Here is a 27830-nt window from a genome sequence, read left to right as displayed (position 1 = left end):
GTGGAGAGATTCAGATTTAGGTGATTACCATTATCTTCTAGACCATTCATTTTCAGCCATTCTGGATCACTTTATTATAACACAGTCTCTTATATGTAGCTTTGAGTTGAATTTTATTAGATTCTGTTATATTCACTATATTTCTTCTTCTATATTCTTTGAGTTTTGGTGCTCTGCTTTTGGCCTATTTTTTGGTATATGTTTTTTGTTTTAGAGTTTATCTTTTTTTTCTTTTATTTATTTTTGGCTGTGTTGGGTCTTTGTTGCTGCACGTGGGCTTTCTCTAGTTGCAGCGAGTGGGGGCTACTCTTCGTTGCGGTACACGGGCTTCTCATTGCAGTGGCTTCTCTTGTTGCGGAGCAAGGGTTCTAGGCACTAGGCATGTGGGCTTCAGCAGTTGTGGTGCGCGGGCTCAGTAGTTGTGGCTCCTGGGCTCTAGAGCGCAGGGTCAGTAGTTGCGGCGCACGGGCTTAGCTGCTCTGCAGCATGTGGGATGTTCCTGGACCAGGGCTCGAACCAGTGTCCCTTGCATTGACAGGCAGATTCTTAACCACTGCGCCACCAGGATAGTCCTAAGTTTCTTACAGTTATAACTAGAGTCTAATATACCAGGAATCTTGGGTAAAATTATGAGAGGTGTGTGTGGGGCTTGGAATATAGAATAACCATTGAGCCCTGTCCAGTCTGTTTTGTGGGTTCTGCTGCTGCCCCTGCCGAGTGGCTACTTGCTCTGTGAGACCATGGCCATGCCAGATGAGTGAGGCAGGCCCAGGGGTCATGTGGGAAGTACTCTGTCCTTGTCTGTAAAGGGCTCTTGACTAGGAATCTAGAGAACCAGATTCCACTATGTTGTTGCTTCTTAGCAGCAAGACCTTGGGCAAATCAGTATACCTCTTTGAGCTTTGTTCCTTTCCTATAAAATGGAATGTCATCACCTAGCTCAAAATGCTGTTATACAGATCAAATGCTAGTTTCCCAACTTCTTCAGTTTTTTCATACCCTTGGCTAAGTTAGTGCCTGCATCTTATGCATTCCCACAGCACCCTGTATAACCCTCTAATTATTGCCATAATCATCTTTAACAGTGTATCAGCTCCCCAAGGGCAAGAGAGTGTTCATTCCTGCATCCCCAGGCCAACAGGGCTGGGCACACAGCTGGCAGGGACTCCTGAATCCAGACTAAGAGGTCCTGGGACTTCCCTGGCTGTCCAGTGGTTACGACTACGCCCTTCCAATGCGGGGGGCGCAGGTTCGATCCCTGTCGGGGAACTAAGATCCCACATGCCATGGGAAGCGTGGCCAAAAAAAAAAAAAGAAAAAAAAAATTAGACTAAGAGGTCCTGCAGGTCAAGGGCTCATAGTATGGCAGTTCACTCACCTCTCTGTCCTTCACTTCCTTGCCTGGTAGACGGGGCTGATTGTGACATCTTGGGTGGGGTAGAAGGACTCTGGGGAAATTGCTAAGGCAGTCTAGGCTTTAGAAGCTGAGAGCTGTGTAGGGTCTTTCCCAGCTGGCGAAGAGCAGGTGCCCAAGAACGGCTTGCTGAGTGAAGGATGGGAGCTGAGGCTGCCTGGGCACCTTCCTCAAATTTGGCTGTCTGGAACAAACGTTGTACAAAGGGCTTCTGATTCCATCACATGCACTCCTTTCCCAGCTCATTTCTGGGTCATGGAAAAGGTTCTTCCAAGAATCACCAGGGCTATGATAAGTCCCATGGAACAAACCTACTGTTGTGTATTAGCTGAGTGGGAAAAGGCCATCTCTTCTTATGCATCCTCATTCATTCTTTCATTCAACAAACTGTGTGACACACCACTTTGTACATTAGAGGAATGGAGATGAATGAGGCTAGGTCTCTGCCCTGAAGGAGTTAGCCTGGAGAGAGCCATCCTGGATACAGCTGCCATTCTGGCCTCCCTGTATGTCTGTCTCCTTTCCTGCTCCCCTGCATTCCTTCTCCACACAGCAGCCACATGAGCATCTCGAACAAAGTAGACTCCCAGCTTAAACCTTCTAAAGACCTCTATGAGGCCCTCCAGGACAGGGGGGAGGTGGATGAGCAGGTGAGCTTGTATTGAATTTAGGGCATCTGCAAGTTTTCTACAGAGCTGCCAAGCAACTGGATGCCTGTCTCTGTCCCAAGTCTTCAAATCAGTATTTAGGGTGCTGGGAAGTCTGAGCAGGGTGAGGGTAAAGGTAAAGACACACATACTAGATCCAAATCCCAGGTCTGTTAAGTTGTAGTCTGGCTCATTGGAGAAATTGTTTATTTAGATGCTTCAGTGACCAAGAGATAGAGCATAAGCACCCCCCCCCCCCGACACGATACATAAAGGCATTTACAGGCGCAGGGACAGGAAGTGTGGGGAGGAGATCACGAGAGCAGCTGCAGGCTTCTTTGACCCAGTGAAGAGGGACCTCAGATGGTAACTCTCCCTGGAATTCCTGTTTGAAAGCTACAAGGTAAAGTCCACTCCCAGTGAAGTCCCAGGCCATAAAACACAGCAGTGTTAGAGAAATCTAGGTGTGGGGTCAGGGAAAAGTCTGTTTCCTCACTGCAGAAACTTACACTAGCTCTTTTCTTCCCTTAGGGGCCCATCCTGCTCCTCGGTCCCCAGAATCTCCTGGGGGATGATGGGGGAGGACTAGCACCACAGCAACCTGGGCAGATGGTCTGCTGCACAAGGGGAAGGAGAGGGCTAGCAGGGCTGAAGGGCAGCAATTAACCTCTGAGCTGGCTGGCACAAGGCAGTTTCCTTTTAAGGGTACAAAACCATCAAGGAAATTTGCATGTGGGGACCTTCCCACATGACCCTGTGTCAGAGCACCTCTGATGGAGGAGGGGAAAGGCCTCTATTGGAGGTTTCCAGTACCCATCCCACTGGGTACTGAGGCCTCCTTCGGCTCTAGCTTGTCCTCACTTGCTGCAGATTCTTAGCACCATTCAGGAACTGTGGAGAATGGGGGGTAAGAGGAATAGCAATGCTCTGCCAGGACTGTGTCATTGCTCTAGGAGGAGACTTCACAGTCGGCAGAAATCTGTATAACTGGCCAGCATCTGATCCCAGGCTCAGGAAAGCTTGCACTCTTTTGGGGGAGAGGGAATGTCATATTAACTCCAAGTTTCCATGCGGCAGCCACTTCCATCTGCCCTTTCCTGCCTAGGCCAAGGTCTGGCGTGAAAGCTCCAGGTTTCACTGGAGATACCTAGAGCCCAGGGAGAGCTCAGTTCTTCAGCTGCAGGGGCTGGTCCAAAACTGACCTGCAAAGGAAAGACAGGCCTGGGGCCTCATGACATATAGCCCAGAGGAGCTGGGGAAGGGGAAAGGCCATCCTCCAAACTACCATTCTGGGAGACCCCAAGTCCTGTCAAGATCTCTGCTTCCCTCATCCTGACCTACAGGGCCCGTTCCAAAAAGGGGAGGAGCAGGGGTGGATTTGCCTGGACCAATCAGACGCTCTCTGTGGTCCACTCCTGCCTCAGGCCTGTGTATTCTCCAGGTGTAAGAAAGGAGGAAGAAGGAGCCAAGGGCTGACCATAGTCACAGAAAGTTGGCTCATGGCTGGTTCAACCTGGGGTGCTGGACAGAAACACCTCTAGTTTTCCAAGGTGGCTGAGTCTTTATGAATGGGTTGCCTTTGCATGGGAATCTGGCCCAGAGGTGATGCCATTGTTTTTGGTGACCTGTAATTTGAGAAGGAACAAAGGCACAGGGTTAGTTTGTAGTGGTTGTGATGGTATTCCAGGTAGCTTATTCCAACGGTAGTACAGCTCTTCCAGGGCATGGAGTAATAAGCAGGGCAGCTCTCCTTTACTGAGGGCCACTGCATGCTAGGCACAAGGCCGGGTGTCTTGCTTCCAGTATCCTATTTCATTCTCATGCTAATTCTGCAAGGGGGGGACCAGCACCCCCATTTTACCTATGAGGAAACTAAAGTTCAGAAAGTATAAGTGACCTGCTCACAGTAAGTTTTTTTTAAGTGTGGTAGATTCAGGACTGCAGCCTATGTGTTTCCTCTATACCAAATCATTTATTCTGCCTACAGGGCCCTACAGGACCTGGACGGTACAGAATGACCATTCTCCCCAACACATGGAATGAAATGTAAAGTGGCTCTTCTATCACTATCCCACTAGCACCACCTGATATTGTCTTATATGTTTATGGATTTGTTTAGGATCTGCTTCTACCACCAGAGGGGGATCCAAAGGATCAGGGAACAGCATTAGTCTTGGTTCCTACTGTAGCCCCAGTGCTCAAAACAGGGCTTGGCACATAATAGATACACAATAAATCTTTGTTGAATGAGTGAAAGCTTATCTCTAACAGCTCCCCTTATCAGGACTAGAACTTCACATATATTATCTCTAACCCTTATATCATCCCATAAGGTGAGGATAATGAGCTCCATTTGGAAACAGCAGAGCAAAATGAATGGGCTTTGAAGTCAGAGGTTTGAATCCTGGGTCTGACTCCAAGTAACTATGAGATTTTGGGCAAAGTTACTTAATCTACCTGACATTCGGTTTCCTTGGGTTGTAAAGTGTGTGTGTGGGGTCCTAATTTGGAGCTGCTGGTGCAAATTAACGAGCTTGAATTAGGTGTCCAACAAATTGTACTATAATCTTACAGAAAAGGAATTGGAGACTCAAAGAGGTTTACTGACTCACCTAAGGTCACATAGCTGGGAAGTGCAGGAAGAAAACAGTAAACAACACTAGCATTTTCAAGTCTGGGTAGTCCCAGGGTAGGGCTCTGACTGGTTCCACGTTATCTGACAAAATTGCCACCAGCCAAGCTGCAAGGGAGGTATGCTGAAACAGGAGTGAGATGCAGGCCAGGTTTCTAGGGCTTGTCTTAAGTCCGTATCTCAGAGGAGCCTCAAGAGTCCTCCCAGTTAAAGACATATCTATCAATAAAGCTGCAGTGTGGGAGAGGAGACTTCAGGCAGAGCAGAGAGGACCAGGGATATTTTGACCCCAACACTCTGTACTTCTACCACTTTTATTCATTCGGCTCTGTAAGCAATGCAGAACCAATCACCAAAGTCAAAGCAATCATTTTAGCAGACTTGCCTGACTGAAACTGTTTCCTCATCTGTAAAACGGGGATAATTCCTATCTCAGAAGGTTATGTTGTGGCACACTGCCCACACTACACAGTTCCCTTCTGAGAGGCAGGGACAGAACCATGTGGGCCCTCCCCGGCAGGACCTCACCTGTTTATATCATATGGCGCCACAACCCCCTTGTCAGCATGATGCCCTGGAGCAGCATGCTGTGAGCCAGACAAGCCTCACTGTAAACTATGGCTCTGCCTCATAATACCACTCTGAACGGTGGTTGCCATATCTGTAAAATCAGAGTAGTAACCCCTTCTTCCCAGGATTGTTGTGAGGATTACCTGAGAGAATTTGCTTGGCATGTGGCCTGCAACAGACCAGGAGCTCAAACAAAGAACGTTAGTCATTTTCAAGATTATCATGAACAGATGACTCTGCTAATCTCGTCCCTTCAAAGAACTTATCACAATTTGTAATTATTGGTTGTTTACATGCTTACTGTTTGTCTCCTCCCATCAGAATGTTAGGTTACAAGAGTAGGGACTGGGTCTGTCTTGGCTACCGCTCAGAGGGTGTTCAATATTTGATGAAAGAACCTGGTCATATTTGGTAATAACCAGTAGAGGGAGCTCTTGCCACATAATTGATGGCAGTGAAGACTAAGGTCTTCAGGCCAGTGGTGAGTGGGGGTAGGGGAGCTTCCCTAGTCAGACTGCTGACAGCCAAAAAATCTAGGAGACCACCAAGGGAATTGTTTATGTTTTTCTACTAAAACCTTCAGCCCAACAGGTCTAAAGGCTGGGGAGAAGCTGATGGGAGAAGAACTTTCTGTTAACGGATTGAGCTTCTGTGGACTGGCAGAAAAGACTGCCAGGATTCCCTTTTAGCCAAGGAGTACCTTGGCTTTGTTCTGCTTCCAAAGCCCTGAGCTCCTGCTGCAGGCTCTTGAATTTCAAAGTATGATTACTCACTGGTTCTTGTGTTTGAAGCCGCTGACATGAGCTTGGTACTGTTCTATGGAGTTCAGCACTATCTTACATGTCTTGCAGGCGTAGCCCTTCCCGGCTGAAACACACATAAAAGTCAAGATGCTTAGTTATCCAATAAGAAGGGACCTGGTGACTGCTGCTTTCGACAGCATGTGCAAATGCCCTTCTGAGGATGGATGCGTGGGGTGAGGTTAGGTGATTGGCCCTGATAAGAATCCCAGTGGCCTCAATGCTCAGGGGGCACATGTATGCCTGGGGCTGGGAACCTCCTCGTTCCCCTCTGTGCCCTCAGTCCCAGCACTGAGCCTGGTCCAGAGTAGCTGTCTGTTGAGTAAATAAAAGATTGCTAGAACAAAGAGGTGACATTTGGTGTAACGGTCTTTTCCACCTTGACTGTGCTAAGTAGCCTCATTAAGGATGCCTTTAGCTGAGAGATCTCTGGGAAGGTGCCACTCTCTTTGGGCTTGCAGTAACAGTAATTTATGAGGCCTGTTAGCAAAATCAATCTCTCTCTCTCTCTACCGTGGGGCTCACAGACACCCTGTCTCACTACCAGGGCTGCTCCAGTGACAAAGTGGCCTTTCTTCACATGGTCTAGCAGAGAGAGCATGGGCCAGGAACCAAGATATGGGGCTGGACTCCTGGCTCTGCATTCACGTGACCTTGGCTAAATCCCTTCCCCTTTCTGATCCTCAGCTTTACTCAACAATAAACCAACTATACCACAACCATCATACTTACAATAAAAAGCAGCCATTGTTTACCAAGTGCCTGATATAGGCCATGCACTTCATATAATTTTGATTGGTGCTCATAATGATTCTGTGAAAATGATTATCATTATTCTCTTATAGATGAGGAAAATAAGGCATGGTTACATGTCCAAGAACACAGAGTTAGTAAATGGCAAGCAGGCTTGGCTGACTGCCAAGGCTGTACTTATTCAGCATGCCAGGTGCTAGCTGCACGAGACAGGCAACTGTACACATGACTTCAAGAGTCCTCTGACACCTTTTTTTAAAAAAAAAAATGTATTTATTTTTGGCTGCATTGGGTGTTTGTTGCTGCACGTGGGCTTTCTCTAGTTGCGGCGAGCAGGGTCTACTCTTTGTTGCTCTTGTTGCGGAGCGTGGGCTCTAGGCGCGCAGGCTTCCGTAGTTGTGGCTCACGGGCTCTAGAGCGCAGGCTCAGTAGTTGTGGCGCATGGGTTTAGTTGCTCTGCGGCATGTAGGATCCTCCCCGGCCAGGGCTTGAACCCATGTCCCCTGCATTAGCAGGCAGATTCCTAACCACCGCGCCACCAGGGAAGCCCCCCTCTGACACCTTTTGAATCATCTGCCATCCTAAAGTCTCACAGCTCTGGAGTGAGATCATCTAGGTTCAAATCCCAGCTCTATCATTTCTTACTTGTAGGACCACAGGCCAGTTACTTAATCTCTCTGGGATTTGGTTTCCTCATTTGTAAAAGTGGGGCTTCTCTGAGACTTAGGTTCCTTACCTATAAAATGAGGTTAATACTAGTATCAACCTCATAAGGTTATTGTAACGATTCAAATAAAAGCAACTGGGACCTAGTAAGTATCCAACAAATGTGAACTTTTGGCTTATCATCACTCTTACGAGTTCCATGCGTGATGCTGGCAAAGAAGTGGAGAGTATCTTTTAACCAGCCTTCCATGGCAGCTGCAGCTACTGAGAACACCAACGATCTCCTCTAATCCAATAAACTAGCAGGCATTCCCAGCTACACCTGTTTCTCTTGTGTCTTCAGGTATTTCCTGGAAGACACATCCCTTTAAAGCATTTAAGGGGAAAATTACTGCAATCAGAATTCAGGTCTTTTTTTAGACACTGAAGGCCAGAATTAATGGTTCAATACTAACAGGGAAAAGATGCATAATGGACTAGCAGGATCACCCTCCCCACAAAGTCCAGAGTTGAACCTGAAGCTGGTGTGGGGGTGACAACCACCCACTCTTACCAGTTAAGGGTCACTGATGCCCAGATTACAACAGCCCACTCTTATCTATTAAGCACCAAGCACCATGCCAAAATTCTGGATACTTATGCCCTTGGATTTTTACAATAGTGCTGCAAGATAGGTGATTAGCTCCATTTTTCAGAGCAGGAAACAGGCTTAGGGAGGTTAAGTGGTTGACTTGGGGTCAGAGCTGGGATTTGCCCTCTGGTCTGTGAAGCTCCCATTTTTCCCTCTGCACCACAGGTCTCCGGACTCTCCTGTGCGAGGTACATCTCAGCACACAGTTTACTGATCTGTAAGCTAGATTCAAATCATCATTTGGGGCAAGTGAATAATTCATTGGTGCTTCTAAAAAACCAGCTTTGTCCAGTACCCACACTAATCCATTTTCATTTTACATGTTTGATACTCTGGTTTACCCCTGTGATTTTATGAAGTATAAGTCACTAGAGTTGATTTTTAAACATCTGGTTTATTTGGAAAAGCACCTGTATCTCCTCCCCTTTACTGCCAAGACTTTTGAAAGCCCTGTCTACAACTGCTTCTCCATTTCCTTGTCTCTCAATTACTTTGCAACCTATCCCCCTACACACACACACACACACTCACACACACACACACACACGCACACACACGCAGTCTTTCCGAGGCCAATGGAGGCTTCCCTGTATCTGAATTTAATGGACAAAATGAATGCTTATGTGGCCTCTTCATATTTGACCTCTCAAGAGCACCTGACAGAATTGGTGACTCCTTCCTTCTTCAAAGTCTCCCCGTCCTTGGCTTTCAGCATGCCGCACTCTTGATTTTTCTTCTCTGGTGGCTCCTTCTCAGTTTCTTTTGCTGTCTCATGTTTGACCTCCACCATTTAATACTGGCAGTTCCAGAGGGCTCAATCTTGGTTTTCTTTCTTTCTCTCTTTAAATTTCTTTTTATTATTTTAAATTGTGGTAGAATACAAATAACAGAAAATTTACCATCTAATCCATTTTAAGTGTACAATTCAGCAATTGTAAAGGACAGTTCTGGGTTAGAGAAATTTGTGTTTTCATCATGTTAAGTATCTTCACATTGTCGTGTAACCAATCTCCAGAACTCTGTCATTTTGTAAAACTAAAAACCTACACCCATTAGACTCCCCATTTCTCCCTCCCCCTAATCCCTGGCAAACCACATTCTTTCTGTTTCTGTGAGTGTGATTACTCTTGATATCTCATACAAATGAAATCATACAGGATTCGTCTTTTTGTGACTGGCTTATTTCACTGTGCAGAATGTCCTCAAGATTCATCCAGGTTTGTAGCATGTGCCAGAATTTTCAGGGGGCTCAATCTTAGATCCTTTGCTCCTTTCTCTCTAAACTCTAAGGGATCTCTTTCATTTCTCTGACTTCAATGACCACTTATTAGTTTAAAACATATGAAACTACCAATATTTAACAGTTTCTGACCTACCAAAATGGCAATATCTCTAACCCAGACCTCTCTTTTAGGCCTAGACCTATATATCCAATTGCCTCTTGAACATCTCTACTTTGATATCTCGTGGGCATCTTAAACTCAAGCTGCCAAAACCTGGTTATTCACCTAATGGCTTCAGACTAAACCTGGGCACCATCCTTGCCTGTTCCCTTTCCTTCATCTCCCACACTGGATGGCCAATACTACTTCCTACATACCTCTTGAATCTATCTATTCCTGTCTACCTCTACCACTGCTATCTTAGTCCAGCCTCCCATATTCTCCAGTATGAATTATTGCAATAGTCTCACTGCTGGTCTCTCTCCACTACCCTTCCTCCCTAATTGCAAGCCATTCTCCACTTTGTAACTAGAATGATCTAATAATGCTGAAGCTGTGAATAGCTTCCCAATGCTCTTAGGATAAAGGTCCAAATCTCTAACATGACCCACAATGCCATGACTAGATACTTGCTCATCTCCCCAGCAGCATGTTGCCCCATACTATCTCTCTTGTCCCTGGTCCCCCATCTTAAGTTATCTTCATAGCATCCTGTTTGTTTCCTTTTCTAAAGCTTGCCACACTTGTAGTTCATTGCTCAATGCCTGTTTTCTCTGCTAGACTCTAAGCTCCACAAGAATATGGACAATACCTGTCTTGTTTATGTAACCCAGAGGGGATGCTGAGAGCTCTGGCGGCTGGAAGGATTTGGCTACCTGAATGATATGCAGGTTTTAGTTTTGACATTCTTGAGAGAATGAGAGGAACGTGAGCTTGGAGTATAAAGCAAACTCCAAGACTTGTTTAATCTGCTTGGTAGATGCTGCATCCACCCCTGGCGGGAGAGATCTGGACACTCTGGATCAGATACATCTCACATTTGACCCATACTTGTCATGAGACACTTGCCAGGAGCCCCATGGAAACTATTCTCTGGACCTAACACAGAACCCTGACTTGGGTTTCAATGCTGGCTGCCACAGCCTAGTGTGGGACCCAGAACAAATCATTTCATCTTTCTGATCCTAATGTCCTCATTTGTGAAATGGTGATAATCAAATGTGCACAACAGAGTTGTTGTGTGGATTAAGTCAGGTAATTAAGTGTGAGAGCATCTAGCCTAAGGCCTGGACTACAGCAGCCATTGGTAAGTGCAGGATGACTGACTGTCTGAAAGAACAAATGAACAAGGGTCGACTGAAGCCAGCAGGGAAAAGCCAAGCTGCTAACAACCTAAATCCTTTGCTAGGGCAGAACCCCTGTCAGCAGAAGTCACTGCTTGCATACCCTAGGTCAACATCCCACCTTTGTAAGAAGGGGGTCAGAGAGAGCTCAGTGTCTCTGCTGACATCCAGGACTCGGAGAGCCTACAGCCAAGTACACTCAGAACTGAAGGCAGGGAGAAGGAGTGTACGTTTTGGAACCAGACAGAGCTACAGACCCCTACTGATGCTGTCACTTATTAACATCAGGTCATATCAGCTGTATGACCTGAGCCAGTCACTCTGAGTCTCATCTTCTTTATTTGTAAAGTGGGAAAATCACAACTATTTTATAGGAATGCTGTGGGGATCAAATTATAATGTATATATTAATATCAAAGTAGGATGTGATACCCTTTCCCCGCACCTAGATTTTCATGAAAGAATTTAGTTGATCTGTAATGAAGTCAAATGATTTAAGCCAGAAAAAAGGATCCAGGATACAGTTCTAGGATTAAATATGGTAATTTAGCTTAGACAAATGGAGGAGGGTAAATACAAGAAGGAGGCTTTGGCTCGAGATAAAAGAAAAGAATGGATACAAGTTAAGATAAGCAGCCTGAAACACTGCAGTGCCTCAGTCCTGCCAGTGGAAAAGAGATAATGAGGGAACGACCAGGGCAGGACCAAGTAAAGCTGGGGCAGGAACTGGAGCAAAAGAGGGTTAGCTGCAAGAGAACACTGGGTTGTGCTAGCTGGATGCTATGTCGTGAAGCAGGGCTCTGAGGAGCTTGGTTCTGAAGTTTCCAGATGCCTCAGCATATGGAATTGATCCTGTTAAAGGGAAAGGCACTACCTATATGTAGGACCAGTAAATAAACATTAGTCATTCCTTTCTGATTTTGAAGAGGTTTCTAAAAGAGGGTCTTTCAAAGGCTTTGGAAAGGCGATCCTTGGCACCCTGCTAAAGGAATCTCCCCCTTACTGCATAGCCACCACTTTGCACCTTCTCATCAGTCAGTATTGCCCAAGGACGGCCTGTGTTGTATGGTGCTTTGGGGTTTGGGGGGTTGTTAGAGAGGCATGATTGTTCCCCTTGCCCATATGTGGTCTGGAACATCTATGGCATCTGGGTGTTCACCTCTCCAGGATTGTGGGAAGAGCACAGACGGCTCTGAGCAAGAGCTTCCTTGTACCTGGATGCCATGGTGCTCTCTGTCTGGTGCTGCATCTCCATGGCCTGGGGAAGAAGCCCTGGGGACACACACCAATGCTTAAGTGGGCTCCACAAGACAGAGACTGTATCAGATTTGGTCACTACTATACCCCAATGAGGGAATGCAGCAGGTTTTCAATAAATATTTGCTGACTGAAAGAAAAAATAATAACCTCCCCCTCCCCACCCTTACTATAAGCTGTGAGTAGTTACTGTGACGGGAAGGGCTCCTAACTTTTTATGAATGCTCACTCTTGTGATGCTGACTGGTATCTGGAGGTCAGGGCAGTAGCTAATGTTCTGAGTCAGAGTGGTCTCCTTCAACACTCTATCCCAGGGACACAGGTGGGCCTTAGCTGCTGGGAGACGAGGGATTCTGAGGACATTATAAAATCTGGCAGAGGCTGCTGAGGCCCTCACACAAGAAATGTGGATGACAGGGAGTTTAAATCAGAGGTTGCAGATTGGTGGCCCTTGCCCCAAATCTGGCTTGCAGGCAGGTTTGACTCACATACGGTTTAAACTTTTAAAAATTTAGTTGCACATTTAAAAATCAGGAGAATTCTTATTCAAATCTGGCTTCTAGATTCTTTTGAAAAACTGGAAGATATGGTAACAACTGGCTGGAGCTGTCTAGGAGAGGCACATACCCTCAGCTGATCATATCCCCTACTGGCTCTTTCACATATTGAAATTTCCTGTCCAGCCTCTGCAGGCATTTGAGTTTGCAGTGCCTGCTTCAGAAGACCTAAGGAGGAAAAGCATAGCCTTGGTGGTCCAGGGAACCCCAGCAGTCAAGCCCCGATCCAGCTCTGGGTGTGAGCTGAGCCCCTTACCTGATGAGTCCGTGACAGCAGGGTCGGCCAGCCGCCCGTAGTGTGCCATAAGTTTGAGCTTGGTCTCCTGTTTCCTGTGTTTCTTGCCCATATAATGTTGCTGAGCCATGACAGGGTCATTGAAAGTCGCGTGGCAGAGGCTGCAGAACTTGTCTGGGTCTATCATCTCTCTATTCTGGTGCAAGGCTAAGGTGGAGGCCACAAGGAAAGGGTTTGTAAGGCGTTTCGACAGAGCTGCGGTGAGAGAGTTCAAACAGAAACAATGAAAAAACCCAGAAGGTGCCAGGTTTTCGCGTATGCTGAATGCAAAGAAAGGCTGGGTCACTAGTTAATCACACCTGCAGGTGTGGCACTGCCTGTGTGAATCACACAGTGAAAATCTTCTCTAATTGAGAAGATATGGGGAGCCCAAAGACCGCCTACTTTGTTCGGCAGCTTTAACTACTTCAGGCACATGAATCCTGATTTTCTTATATTTAGAGAGGGATCTGCACATCTACTATCAAGTTGCCAAATTACAACAGATTAGATATGTACATGCTTGCAATCTTCTCATCCCTCAGAATTCCCCAGAACTTCACAGCAAATGGGACAAGAAGTTTGGGTGTTTTGCTCCCATCCTCAAAGTATCCCAGTTATAGATTTGGAAGTCAATGCACAGATGTAGAAAGGGCCTGAGGGCCTGGAGGGTCATTTAGAAAAGGCACTATACTAGGGGGGCCTTTTAGGCTACACTGCCTTCTAGGCTGAGTGGGGGAGCGGAGGATGACATTGACATTTAGTTATGAGATTTGTATATATATTTTCTCTTTTGGTCCTCAGAACTATGCCATGAGGTAGGTGTCATTTTGCCACAATACAGAGAAAAACCGAGGCTCAGATGGGTGAAATGACTTACCCAAGATCACCCAGCTAATGAGTGAATACAGGCCTGTGTGACCCTAAAGACCATGCCCTCTCCTCTATGCCAGGCTGCCAGAGCGCGGCAGGGAGATCTGAAGGCTACAGTCCATGCGTTCACCTTCAGAAAACATCCCTGGCTGTGGTCCATGAATTCAGTTAATCAGAGCCTGGTATGGGCATATATGTAAGCCTCCCGTGGGCCAACAAATGTCCTGATGCTGACTGCAGGCTGCACTGCTGCTTTATAAAGTGGATGTCATGACTCACTAATGAGTCCACGTGGCTGGAATGGTGTCAATCTAGTAACCACTGCTTTAAAAATGTGGTCTAGAACCCCCACCAATGGTGGAGGAGAGGTGGGGCTCAGCAGCACTCACTGACAGATGTTCTTTCATCTCTGTACTACTTCAATGGGGGAAGTTTTGAGGATTTTCAACAAGCCAGAAGTAACTTGCTGGCTTTTCCCACAATGGTTTTCCAGTATAGGAAATCTCAATTTCCCTGGCTATTTGATTTTCCTTAGCCATTGTTTCAGCAAGTCACTGGAAAAGTAAGGTACATGTTGTAGAATATTCAATAATATTAGAAAATATTCAGTATGTGGTGTTGAGTTAAAAAAAAAAAAGCAGGTTATACAGCAAACTGGTTCTTATGTCCTCGGTTCTGTAAAACAACAAAAACCATACTGGTGATGTGTGGAAAAAAGACCAAAAGCATTGAGTAAAAGTGTGCTTTTCAGTCTTTTCCAACTTTTCTACAATGAATGTAGATTCTTGACATCAGAAAAGAAATAATCATGACCACTGAAACATAAGGGTCTTTCTTTAAAAGATACTGGAGAGAAGCATCAGAGGTGAATGGTTAAGTAAAGTTGGAGGAACCACTTAATAGACATCCAGTAAAAATGAGAGCTACAGGAGTCTTCTCTCAGGAAACAACTTGAAATATGGAAAGAGAATTCTACAGGAATGTTTGCTGTAGTGTTATTTACAAACATTAATAAAGGTGAGGGGGAAAACGTAAATGTTCACCATTAGAGGACTGGTTAAATAAATGTGCTGTGATGGGATATTGTCACTAAAAATGTTTATGAAAAAGTTTTTAATAACATGGGGAAATACAAATGTTATATTAAGTGAAAAGAGCATAAAAGAAAATTATACACATGATACGATCATGTCATTATTAAAAGACATAACGTGCAATCTATATGTGTATACTGGTATTTTGAAATGTTACCAACATATTAACAGTGTTTCTCTCTTGGTGGCAGGATTTGGGTGGTATTTTACTTTCCTCTTTGTACCTTTTGCATTGTTTGAACTAGAAATAACAATAATGAGTATGCGTTATTTTTATAAAAACAATAAGGTTAAAGTATTTTACGTTTATGTACATAATCTAGACATACATAAAACACATATACGCACAGATATACACACATACACATAACAAAAGATTATAGGAGAAACAGTACTCCAAAATGTTAACAGTGGTTATCTTTGAATGGTAAAATTATGAGTATTTTTCTTTCCATTTATCTATATTTTCCATATTTTCTACAACATGCTTGTATTACTTTTACATTAGAAAAATGTTTAATTTCAGAAATATAGTTATAAACTCATGTAATAACATGGAAATGTGCTTAAACTACAAAATTAAAAGTTAAAGCAGGATACAAATGGTACATGCACTATGATTATAACTATATAAAAACATACCTGTTATGTGGCAAGGGCCAAAAGTAAATACAAAACATAAACCCTTGAATATGGAATCTTTGGACCGGGCATATTCCAGGGAATTTTCCCATTCATAGAAAGTTAAGCTCATATAAACCTAAAGATAAGTGACCATATAAAGTTCTGTTCTTAAGCTAATTTCCCTTGGTCTAATGTTTAATCTTTTTGGTACCATAAATGGTACCAACACTGACTTTAAACAAAAGCAATTAGTACTAGTATAACTTAATGACGAACAAACCATAAGCAAAGCCAGTGACGTGCTCCAGGTGGTGGATGCCTGATCAACTACTGCATTTTATGTGGGGATTCCATTCACTGGCTATCTTGATGATGGTGATAATACTAACAATAGGAACTGTCGGGAATTCCCTGGCAGTCCAGTGATTAGGACTTGGCACTTTCACTACCAGGGCCAGGGTTCAATCCCTGGTCGGGGAACTAAGATCCTGCAGGCCACTTGGCCAAAAAAAAAGAGAATTGTCCTTTACTGAGCATTTATTATATCCTAGGTTCCTTGTATACCTTATTTCATCCTCAAAACCTATGAAGTAGTATTATCAACATTTTATAGGTGAGAAAACTCAGGCACAAAGAAGTTCAGTCATACAGATGGTAAATAGCAGTGGCAGGATTTAAACTTGGGCATCCATGACTTTATCTCTTGTTTCATAGCAGGAATACTAGATTGGGGTGTAATAAGAGAGTATAATTATGAGTGATTTTTTTACCCTCTCTTCAAAGTCTTCCAAAACATCACTGTCTTGTTTTTATAATACAGCAATTCAAAAAAGGACAAGTATTATAGATAGTATAGTCTACTTCTTGGTCCAAAATAAAGATAGAAGCAAAAATTACCAAGAAAAAAATAAAATAAAGATCAAAGAACTTTCAGTTTTGACTAACTGCAGTTAGCAGAGGTTTAAAATCCCAGAAAGTCATTAGTTAATGAGATGAAAGTGAAGGCTGAGCCCCAGTAGCGACAAGATAAAGGGGGCTATTTTAGAAGTCACTGCACTGGGAATGAATTCATGGCAGTTGCAAATACAGTTTGCTGGGCAGTAGTGGCAGCACTGAAGTATTCAGCTTCGAAAGGCAAGTCCCTGTCTTGAGGAGAACAGGCAGCTTTGAGGATTAAAGTGAGCAGGGCATAACCTGAGCACACGAAAAAGACAAGGATTTAGCTTTTTAACTTGGAATGCATGGCAACAGGGCAGGTGAATGCTAGGAGGGAAAAATCTAAGTGAGAGAGGCAGGAGATGGAATGCTCTCCTGGTGTGCATAACCTGGAGGACTTTGGCACTCCTGACTTATAATTATTTTTAAGGACAAAAGCTCAGGGCTAAGAAGCTTCTATAGAGAAAAACTGATGTAACCAAAGAAAGGGAGGTTAGGTGAGTACAACTCCAAGGATGCATTTCACTGAAGCTGGGTCTACTTTGATATTTTTAAGGGCTCTCAAAAGCAGTTCAACCTCTTCAAGTCTGTGGCCCCAGTGAGCATTTCTGGGAGCACCTGGCATTGGTGCCTTGAGGACGGGAGGGGTCCCGATACATAGCACCACTCAGGAAAACCAGTACCTTCCACCTTAGTGGATTGCTGCTTCAGCTTTAAGTTCTTTGCGTGGGTCTTCCCCAGGTAGTGCGACTGGGCCACGACAGGGGAGGAAAAGGTCATGTTACAGATGGGGCAGCACTGGTTCTTGTCTTTGCTTCTGCTGCTCTTCTGGTTAGGAGAAAGAACACAGGTCTGATCACGCCACTGCCCGGCCAGAAAATCTTCACTGGTTCCCCACTGCCCATAGGAGAATGAGCATTCAAGGCCCCCTTCACACACTAACCCCAACCTACCTTTCTGGATTCTTTTCCAGCTACTTCATCCCATGCTCTACTCACCATTCCCCATTTTGTTCTCTGCTACTTCCTTGTTTTACTTGGGCCATTCCTGCTGCCTAGAATGATCTTCCTTTCTTTACTGCCTGGCATATGTCTGCTTAGCCTTCAAGGCCCAGATTAAATATTACCTCTTCTGAGAGACTTTTACTCAAGAAAATTACTCAGTAAACAATTATCAAGCCACTTTGTGTGATTATTCCAGGAAGGAAGAACTAATCTTGTTCTTCCTCTGTACTCCTGGAGTGCATTAAATAGACCTCTATCATACCACTCGCTTGTCACCCTAAACTGACAGTGTCACAGCTTAGGAGACTTTTCTGGGAACTAAAGTGCAACATTTGGGCAAAGACTGTTGGATTCATCTTTGTTTCCTGTCCTTAGCACTCTGCTGGAGTCTGGCACACAGCAGATGTTCAGGGTTTGATGAACAAGCAGATCATTGGGTTTTATTTCATGATTATGATTAGGCTAGAAAACAATGTACTTCAAGTCTATATTAAGAGTTCCCAGCCTCTCTCTTATGTCTGATTTCTGAATACAGTATTCATTCTAATATAGCATTTTTCAACCTTGGTACTATTGTCATTTTGGGCTGGATAACTCTTTGTTGGACGGGGAGGGGCCCATGATCTCATTAGAACTACTGGGCCACTCCGAGAGTAGAAGGATCAGATATATAAAGAGGTGAAGTGACTTGCCCAGGGTCACAGAGTTGATCTTGTCTTTCTGGATTCTAAATCACAAGACGGGCAACCAGGGGATGAGCCAGTGAATTTGGAGAAGGGATAAGCAAGGCCCTTCCAAACCTGTGGTCCCTATGACAGGGAGGCACAGTTTGTAGTGTAAGCTCTTACTCATTGAGCATCCACTAGGAATTGGAATTTTACCTCACAATACCCTTAAGAGGTAGGAACTATTATCTCCATTTTATGGGTGAAGTACAGAGAGGTTAAGTGACCTGTCCAAAGTCACCCAACCAGTTAAGTTGTAGAGCTAGTATTGGGCCCTAGTCTGCTGACTTTTCATCCCATGACATTTGCACAGCCTGCTATGGAACAAAAATAATGGTACACCTGAGGGACTGGGGTTGTTTCAGCATAATTCTCACAGTATTTCTAAGGCAAAAAGCAAACATGCTGGAAAAGTGTTTATTCCACTCGTTTATTCCAAATATTCAAGTATTGAACTCAGCTCTTTCCCCCAGATCTCAAGAAAGCAAGCAACCTGGCTTTCTTCCACTTTTTCTTCTTGAGTAGGGAATGGACAGCTGTCCTACTCTAACAAACCACTGACAATGGCTCCATTTACTGAGCCCCTACTATGTGCCAGGCTCTGTGTTGGGTGCTTTAATAAACCTTCCTTCATTTTAGTTTGGAAAAATCCTGAAAGGTAGTTGACATTAGCATCCTCATTATTATAGAGGAAGAAATCAAGGCTCAGAGAAGTAATAAGACTTGCCCAAATCACAGGACAGGGCCAGGATTTGAAGCCAAGTCAGTCTGACTCAAAGCCCATGTTCTTTCCACCACACCAACCTGCCTGCTGGCTTCATCAGGAAGTGAGCAGTCTCAACATGGCAGCTGTATTACCTGATCTGAGTCTAGCTTCTTCGTGTCCCCCTTTAATGTCTCCATTCCATGGATTGCTAGGTATCTCTTCACTTTGTTGGCATGTTTTTTGCTCTGCAAGAACCCAGGAAAAAGATCAAAGATAGCTAAATGCCATTTCATATCTAAGGCACTCAAAAACACTAGATTTTCATCTGATTCATCCTCACAGACACTTTTGAGGAGGAGAGGGTGGGGGAAGAAACCTAGTTTATTGAGTTCCTACTCTGTATAAAGTACTTAAATGCTGTCAAATCTAATCTTCACAATAACTTATGAGAAAATTATCATCATCTCAATCTTACAAATGAGGAAACTGAGGCTGAAGATAGTGAGGTTTCTTGCCCAAGATGAATAGCAGAGATGTGATTCAAACACAGGTCTATTTAAAGCCAAAGCATGTACTTTCTACTGTACCAAGCTGCATGGGAACATGTAAGTATAATGATCCTGATTTGGATGGAAGAAATGAGACTCAGAAAAATTAAGTCAATCTTCAAGTCACAGCCAACATGCATGGAGGCAACACCTGGGTGGCTAAAAAGGAATTCACTGCACAAGCCAGGGAGAAGTGAGGGTTTGACACCGGGTCTGGAAAAATAAAGCAGTACTAAAGGTACAAGGGCATACCTGGTAGTGTGCCAGCTTCTGGGACTCAGAAATTAGCAAGGCGCAGCAAACCTTACACTGGGTGCTGGTGAAGAGACACTGGTTCTTCTGGATCATGTGTTCCACTACAGAGAGGAAAATAAAGAATCTTTGAGTTAAAAACCTGCCTCAACAGCACTGTCTTTGAACCCTGCCTCAAACGCATGAACTGAGTAATGGAATGCCATACTATTAAATCGGCAAACCTCAGCCACCCCTCCCCTACTTCTTTCATGACTCACGCTATATTCTCGTGCCACCTCACCTGTAACTTACTTTATACTTTTATGTACGCCAACTTTCTTTTTAAATGATTATTATTATTTATTTAGTTATTTTTGGCTGTGCCACATGGCATGTGGGATCTTAGTTCCCCGACCAGGGATGGAACCCAAGCCCCCTGCAGTGGAAGTGTGGAGTCTTGGCCACTGGACCACCAGGGAAGTCCCTATGCCAACTTTCTTTACTAAGTAAATTCTTTTACAAAGGAATCTTTAAATTATAAACTTAAGTAAATACCAATAAAAATAAATACAATAAAAATGAAACAATTCTAGCCAGATACTGGTGTGAGAGGCTTGCAGTTCTCTCTAAAAAGAACATTAAGAGAGTGGCAAATGCAGTCTCTGCTGCTGTCACTGCCCCAGTCTCTTCCCCCGGCCTCTTGTTGCCACTGAATTGCCAAGATGTCACTTTCTAACAAGCTGACTCTGGACAAGCTGGACGTGAAGGGGTAGCGGGTCATCATGAGAGTGGACTTCAATGTTCCTAGGAAGAACAACAAGATAACAAACAACCAGAGGATCAAGGCTGCCGTTCCAAGCATCAAATTCTGCTTGGACACTGGAGCCAAGTCAGTTGTTCTTATGAGCCATCTGGGCTGGACTGATGGTGTCCCCATGCCTGACAAGTACTCCCTGCAGCCAGTTGCTGTAGAACTCAAATCTCTGCTGGGCAAGGATGTTTTGTTCTTGAAGGACTAGAAAGCTTGTGTTGACCTAGCTGCTGGGTCTGTCATCCTGCTGGAGAACCTTCGCTTTCATGTGGAGGAAGACGGGAAGGGAAAAGATGCTTCTGGGAACAAGGTTAAAGCTGAGCCAGCCAAAATGGAATTCCGTTAGGCAATTTTAGATATTTCAAAATCAGATCAAGAACAGTGAGAAGGGACTTCCCTGGTGGCGCAGTGGTTAAGAATCCGCCTGCCAGTGCACGGGACACAGGTTCGAGCCCTGGTCCGGGAAGATCCCGCATGCCACGGAGCAACTAAGCCCGTGCACCCCAACTACTGAGCCCACGAGCCACAACTACTGAAGCCTGCATGCTTAGAGCCTGTGTTGCGCAACAAGAGAAGTTACCGCAATGAGAAGCCCGTGCACTGCAACGAAGAGTAGCCACCACTCGCCGCAACCAGAGAAAGCCTGCTCACAGCAACAAAGACCCAATGCAGCCAAAAAAAAAAATTACCTAATGTGTCACACAAGTTCCACACCATAGGAATCTATAGTATTAACCTGTGCTTAATTGTTGGGCCTGGAAAACAAAGCTTTACTTTTTGAGGAGGGAGTAAAATCTCACACAAGGCATGAGTTCTATCATGACATCGACAATCTGAGGCAGGGGTAGAATCTAGAAAACGTGAGGGGACGGCAAATTCATGTGTTTTATCTTCTACTCTGGACCAAAAAGTGGGCAAGATTCTCTGGAGGGAGGTTCTTGGGGGGGAACTTTTAAGGTGCCTCTCCCTACTCCACAAGATATAAAGCTTATTTATTTATGCCTGCCCTTTTGGGAAGAAGGGCTGTTGTCTGGCTATATTTCTGACCCTGAGGGTCTTTTGTTTATTTCCCTATTTTTCTCCTACAGTGTTTGGTAATTTTTGTGAAAGACTGTGGCTGCCTCAGCCATGCTCAGAGAAATCAACAGAAGTGGGTCTGTGAACACATCTGGGCCAGAGCTTTAAAAGGGAGGGTGAGAGGTTCCTCAGAATGCAAAGCCCATAAAGGGAAAATGCTACCCAGGAGTCAGGATCCAGCCATTCTCTCCTCGCATGGAGATGATGGATTTTGTTTTATTAAAGGAAACGGGGTTTCCTTTCAAGGATATTCAGAATCTGACTCCCAAAGACTAAACAGGGCAAGGACCATGTCACTTATGACTTTGTATACCCAGTATCTAATAAAATGCCTGACCCAGAATGGCCATCATTAAAAAGTCTACAAATAACAAATGCTGGAGACGGTATGGAGAAAAGGGAACCCTCCTATGCTGTTGGTGGGAATGTAAATTGGTGCAGCCACTGTGGAAAACAGTATGGAGGTTCCTCAAAAAACTAAAAATAGAGTTGCCATATGATCCAGCAATCCCACTCCTGGGCATATATCCAGCCAAAACTATAATTCAAAAAGATACATGCACCCCTATGTTCATAGCAGCACTATTCACAATAGCCATGACATGGAAACAACCTAAATGTTCATTGATAGATGAATGGATAAAGAAGATGTGGTACATATATACAATGGAATACTACTCAGCCATAAAAAAGAATGAAATAATGTAATTTGCAGCAACACGGATGGACCTAGAGATTATCATACTAAGTGAAGTCAGAAAGAGAAAGACAAACACCATATATCACTTATATGTGGAATCTAACATATGACACAAATGAACTTATCTACAAAACAGAAACAGACTCACAGACATAGAGAACAGACTCATCATTGCCAAGGGGGAGGTGGGAGAGGGATGGATTGGGAGTTTGGGATTAGTAGATGCAAACTATCATATATAGAATGGATTAAACAACAAGGTCCTACTGTATAGCACAGGGAAGTATATTTAATATACTGTGATAAACCATAATAGAAAAGAATATGAAAAAGAATATACATGTATATGTATGTATATATATGAAACTGAATCACTTTGCTATACAGCAGAAATTAACACATTGTAAATCAACTATACTTCAATAAAATAAATTAAAAATAAAATCCCTAACCCACAGGAGGGGCTTGGTGAATACCTGCTGAATAAATGAAATACACCTCTTTGGCCTCAGAGAATACATTCACACAGTTCACAATTATGTATTCAGAATGCCTTCTACGTGCCAGCAATGGGTTTAGTGCTGGGGCCATGTCAACAAATAAGAGAGAGTACAAAGTAAATAAATAAGCAAGATAGTGACAGAGAGTGAGAAATATTATGAAAACAAGCAAACAAAGTAAGTGGTAGAGAATGTTGGGGCAGTATAGTCAGTGAAGACCATGCTAGGGAGGTGTTAGCCACAAGAAGGTCTGGGGGAAACTGTTCCAGCCTGAGACACTGTCAAGTCTCTGAGGCAGGGATGAGTTTGGCATATGCAAGGAATGAAGAGAAGGACAGTGTGGATAGAGTATGGTGAATGAGAGAATAGTGGTAGGAAATAAAGTTGAAGAGAGTTTGAGGCCTACCAGATCATGTGGAATGAGTATAAGGCCTCATAAACCATGGTATGAACTACAGATTTTATTCTTAGTGTAATGAGAGGTGACAAGATATGGCTTATGTTTTGAAAAGATTAGTCTATTCGTTGTGTCAGCAGATTGTATGGGAATAGGAATGGAAACAGGAAGAACAGGGAAGAGGCTGTTGCAGTCTTCTAGGCAATAGATGATAGAAATGTGGACTAGGCAGGTTGTCAATGGAGATGAGAAAAGTGGATGGATTTGGAATTATGTTCTAGAAGTAGATCTGACATCCAATTTCTTTGATTGGATGTAGGGGGTGAAGTAGGAGAGCATTCAAGGTTAACTCCTAGGTTTTGAATTTGAGAAACTAACAGATGAGAACTGGAGGAAGACAGCCTTGGAGGAGAAATTAAAGACGTTTCCTTCAGCTATATTAAACATGAGTGGTCTATCACATACATGGGTAGAGATATCAAGTAGTCAGCTAGACATTCAGGCCTAGAGCTTGAGGGAAAGGTCAGAGCTGGGGATACAAATTGAGACTCCTGGGACTGAGTCTTGGACCCTCCAAATTTAGAAGTCAGGCAGAGGAAGTGTAGTTGAATATAAAATGAGTATGAGGTGGGACTTTGGCTATAGCAGAGTGAGGAGATCCTCTTCACCCAAGGCAACTAAAACACTGAACAAAACTGACAAAAACAATCCCTTCAGTACCCTGGAAATTGACCAAAGGCACTTAACAATCTGGGAAGCACTTATGCTTGTACATCTGCTGAACTTCGGGTGAGAGGAGCGGTATTGTGGGACTGCTCTCATCCCCTCCCACACTCAGTCAGTGCAGAGGTTCTACCAGGAAGAGGTAGGATGTGAGAACCAATAGCTTCCCTGTGGAAGAGGAAATCACTTGATTTGGAGTGGTGGGCAACGCCCCTATCTAGTGATAATATTGGTGGAAGTGATGGTCTCAGAGGTAGGTGAGGAGGAAAGGCCAAAGGCTCTACTATAGCCTTTGCTGTGTCATGTTTGTGGCTGAGACTGTGTGGCAGTGGGGACCTAAGAGGGCCCAAGTTAGCCACATACTCCTGGCCAACTCTGAGGTTGTACACATGCACAGAAGAGATGCAAAAGGCCCTGACAGAAAGTAAAAGCCAAGGCTGACTTTAAAATGGCCTGAACTTTGAATGTAATTTCCTACCTACCTACAGATCCAACCGAGGCCTTTACTGGCTCCAGGTGTTCAATGAATCACTGGTTGACTACTAAGCAACATATAGACACATGCAAGATAGAAATTATAAAAATGAACCAAATTGGGAATATTTGCTCTTAAAGTCTTCAGTTACCATGTAAGCGATTTTCTTCCAAGCTGTGAGGAAGCCTTAACTATTCCATGCATGAAATCACATGGAGAGACCCTGAGACTATGTGAAAAAAGAGATGCCCGGCCAGCCTCCAGAAGTTCCATCCCACTGCTGTTTCAGCTCTAGCCACTACCTGACTGCAACTGCATAAGAGACCTTGAGTCAGAACTGTCCAGCCAAACCTTTCTTGAATTTCTGACTCACAAAATCTGTGAGAGATTCATGAGGTTGCAGGAAGCTAAGGTCCACAGAGGGAAAAAGAACTTACATGAATTATCAGAATTCTGAGAAGGTGGCCTGAATGTGAATCCCTGTTTCCCAGATATCCACATACAACTCTAATCCAATTACCAATTACCAGAGGGGACAGGTTTGATACAGGAAATTAGGTGCTTAGAAAATCATTGGAAAGGCTGAAGGTACTAGGTTGAGCCTTCCAGAAATGTCTCTAGGAACAATGCATAACTGTTCCAACAGGTGAGCTATAATCTCTGAGGCCTCCACTGCAGCCTTGCTGGAAGTAAGAAGCTTCCATTGTCATTGAACATGCCTCTTAACATATGAAGCTGGAGAATGGATGCTGGAACACTGATGTAAGAAGATCTTATAGTTCCACGACCTTTCTTGACAGTAACAATAGCTGTAGAAATATGATCTTCACTGCATTTCTGCCTTCCAAATCTTACGAGAAGGCATCTGATTGGCAGGATTTATTTTGTATCCATATTGTAGACAGACAATCAGAAGGGATATGGGGCAGAGGCTGAGAGATCTAGAATGTGACATAGAGGGCTGATTTTCATAGGTTCATGAAGTAGGGACAGTAAGTCTAGCCATATCAACAACTAAATTAAATGTCAATAGTTTAAACAGCCCACTCAAAAGGCAGAGATTGGGCTTCCCAGGTGGCGCAGTGGTTGAGAGTCCGCCTGCCGATGCAGGGGACACGGGTTCGTGCCCCAGTCTGGGAAGATCCCACATGCTGCGGAGCGGCTAGGCCTGTGAGCCACGGCTGCTGAGCCTGCGCGTCCGGAGCCTGTGCTTCGCAACGGGAGAGGCCACAACAGTGAGAGGCCCACATACCGCAAAAAAAAAAAAAAAAAAAGGCAGAGATTATTAGAGAATAAAAAAAGCAAGATTTATACAATGGAATTCTATTCAGCAATAAAAAGGAATGACGTATTAATACACACTACAATTTGGCTGAACCTCAAAAACATGCTGAGTGAGAGAAGCCAAATGAAAAAGACTATATATTATAGGATTCCATTTACTGAAAGGTCCAGAAAAGGCAAATTTATAGAGACAGAAAACAGATTTGTGGTTGCCGAGGGCAGGAGGTAAGAGTGGGGATTTAATGTAAAGGAGCACAAATTGGAGTGATGGAAATATTCTAAACTGGACTAGGGCTATACAACTCTATACTTTTACTACAATTAATTGAATTTTACAGTTACAATGGGTGAATTTTATGGTATGTAAATTATAACTCAATGAGAAAACAAAAATTATAACTAAGAGAAAATAAAAAACCAACGTGAGTAGGACTTGGTGTTATAGGTATCTACCTAGACCTCAAATAAATTATTGGACAAAGTGAGGAGAGCAGGGAAGTGAACTGGGTTCTAAATGACTGTGGGCTTTCATACACACATAAACAGTTCACTTCCCAGAGCACAGCTGCTGTGTTCTCTGCTTCAATGTCCAAGGCATGCCTTCTGTATCCCCTGAGGACAAAGGGCGCTTCATCTTTGTGTACCCTCAACTCTTAGACTTCCCACTTCACTGCACCCACTACATTATACTGCAAGTGTCTTGGTGTCTGCTTCCTGGATTAGACTACAAGCCCCTCCAGGGCAAGGCCAGTATTATTCTCAACTCTGTAGCTCTGATGCCCAGCCAATCCTGGGAACAGAGCAGGCGTCAGTGAATGTTGGTCAAATTAATGAAAGGAAAATTGCAGGCGGTGGAGGGTGGAGGAGAGGCAACTTTGTGCCAAACAAGTTTGAAAGTATGAGAGTGAGGGGGATAGGAGCCTCTTATTAATTTAGGAGTCAGACTAGACTAGTTTTTAAATTGGAGAAGTATACATCAGGGTATAGGTATGTATACCACCCCAAATTTAAACATATCTTCCTTGGATGTGGTCAAAAATTCCATTTTATCCCAGGACAATCAGTTCACAAGCAACATATTAACTTTCCAAGATTAGTCTGCTCAGCAAGCAAACAAACCTTTAGAGAAATCTGATTTCCCTGCAGATTACCTGACAGGATTACCACAAAAGCCCAGTTTGTGTACTTCTGGGTTAGAGTTAAGCAGCTAGCTCTGCTAAGGACTGTGAAAGGGGTCACAAAACGGGGTCAGAGCAGCTCTTTCCATCCTCCTCTTTCTATCTCCATCTTACCCAGGGCTAGGTCAAGTGCAGAACAAGCTGGGAAGCTTCAGCCCAGAAGTGCCCCCCTAGACAGTCTTGTATATCCTGTTCTCCACAACCTTGGGTCAAGCGTGGGATACAAGCTGGAGCCATAGTATACCCGGCCAGGCTCTCGGGCTTCTGGCTCCCACATTAGAAAAGGGATTCAAGTGGTGGAAACAGGTGACACCAAGAAACAGGGGTAAGCCAGGGCTCAGTCTCCAAGTTCAGGAGGAACACTGAGGTATGGAGAAGGCCTTCTAGAGCCCTCGGAAGTGTGGGGCATGAGAGAAGGGAGGCAAGAGACACTAGGGGTGGGGGAACCTGGAGACTGGGATGGTGAAGGGGTTACGAGGCTGGCGGGGAAGGTTCTGAGGGTCTCCGAAACGGCGTGGACGGCACGCCCGGAGGATTCCAGTCCTCAAGTTTAGGAAGAAGTAAGCTCTCGCGGGTGAGTAAGGCGGGGTAAAGAACCACGCGGCCACAGCGTGAGAAGGCCCTTGACCATTTGCACGCGCTTCTTGTGTCGTACAGCCAGGATTTTCAGGGGAGCTGGCACAACGCGCCCAGGTCTTGGTGAGGTGCACGAGTCAGGGAGTACCGGGTCGCATCACGCCAGGGGGCGGGCCGGGCGCCAGAGGGTGTGACCGTAGACCCGGGGGTTGGTCCGCGTCCCCGCCCCGCGCTTCCGCCACTCTCCGCGAAAGGAGCAGGCGGGCAAGTGTCTTCCTGCCTCTGAAGTCCCCGGACTCACCTTCCTCCCTCCCCACTGGTTGGGCCCCGGACACTGCTTCCCAGAGGCGGCGCGCCCTCTCGCGGTCGAAGCGCAGCCCGTCGGGTTCCCGGCCCTCCCGCTCCTCCGAGTTGTTGTACGGCCGGGCCGCGCCGCTGTCCGCGGCCTCCGCGGTGCCCAACGCGGAATACTCCATCTTCCCCACAAACCCTAACCGGCTATAGCCGCTCATGAACCTTGGTCTCGCGAGATGTGGGTGGGAGGATAGCTTTGCCCGGCCAACAAATCTCGCGAGGTTTGAGTACTGCAGGCTGCGTT

The 27830-nt window shown here is 44.7% G+C and overlaps 1 protein-coding gene across 1 annotated transcript; it reads right to left on the bottom strand.

The window, feature by feature from the left end:
- Positions 1-1314: 1314 nt before the first annotated feature.
- Positions 1315-27742, bottom strand: ZNF346 (zinc finger protein 346). Its single transcript, XM_029219017.1, has 7 exons — positions 27534-27742; positions 19530-19633; positions 18882-18974; positions 16978-17122; positions 12750-12983; positions 6037-6130; positions 1315-3686 (listed from the first exon to the last, which is right to left on the bottom strand). The coding sequence occupies exons 1-7, from the start codon at positions 27706-27708 to the stop codon at positions 3599-3601; spliced, it is 933 nt and encodes a 310-aa protein (XP_029074850.1). The 5' UTR covers positions 27709-27742; the 3' UTR covers positions 1315-3598.
- Between the last annotated feature and the right edge of the window lie 88 nt (positions 27743-27830).

The sequence above is a fragment of the Monodon monoceros genome, unplaced genomic scaffold (genome assembly GCF_005190385.1).
Source record: "Monodon monoceros isolate NGI ecotype Baffin Bay Population unplaced genomic scaffold, NGI_Narwhal_1 Super_Scaffold_12, whole genome shotgun sequence".
Taxonomy (NCBI): Eukaryota; Metazoa; Chordata; class Mammalia; order Artiodactyla; family Monodontidae; genus Monodon; species Monodon monoceros.
Note: the sequence above shows the minus strand (reverse complement) of the source record. Positions and strands in the feature narration are given on the sequence as shown.

What these genes read in the sequence shown, in the direction of transcription:
- ZNF346 (XM_029219017.1), bottom strand. Translation starts at nt 27,708, where the DNA reads ATGGAGTATTCCGCGTTGGGCACCGCGGAGGCCGCGGACAGCGGCGCG. An exon ending in AGAAGCTAGACTCAGATCAG is followed by an intron (nt 17,123 to 18,881) that starts GTAATACAGCTG and finishes TCTCCTAACCAG; the next exon opens with AAGAGCAGCAGAAGCAAAGA. An exon ending in TGCTGTCACGGACTCATCAG is followed by an intron (nt 6,131 to 12,749) that starts GTAAGGGGCTCA and finishes TGTGTGTTTCAG; the next exon opens with CCGGGAAGGGCTACGCCTGC.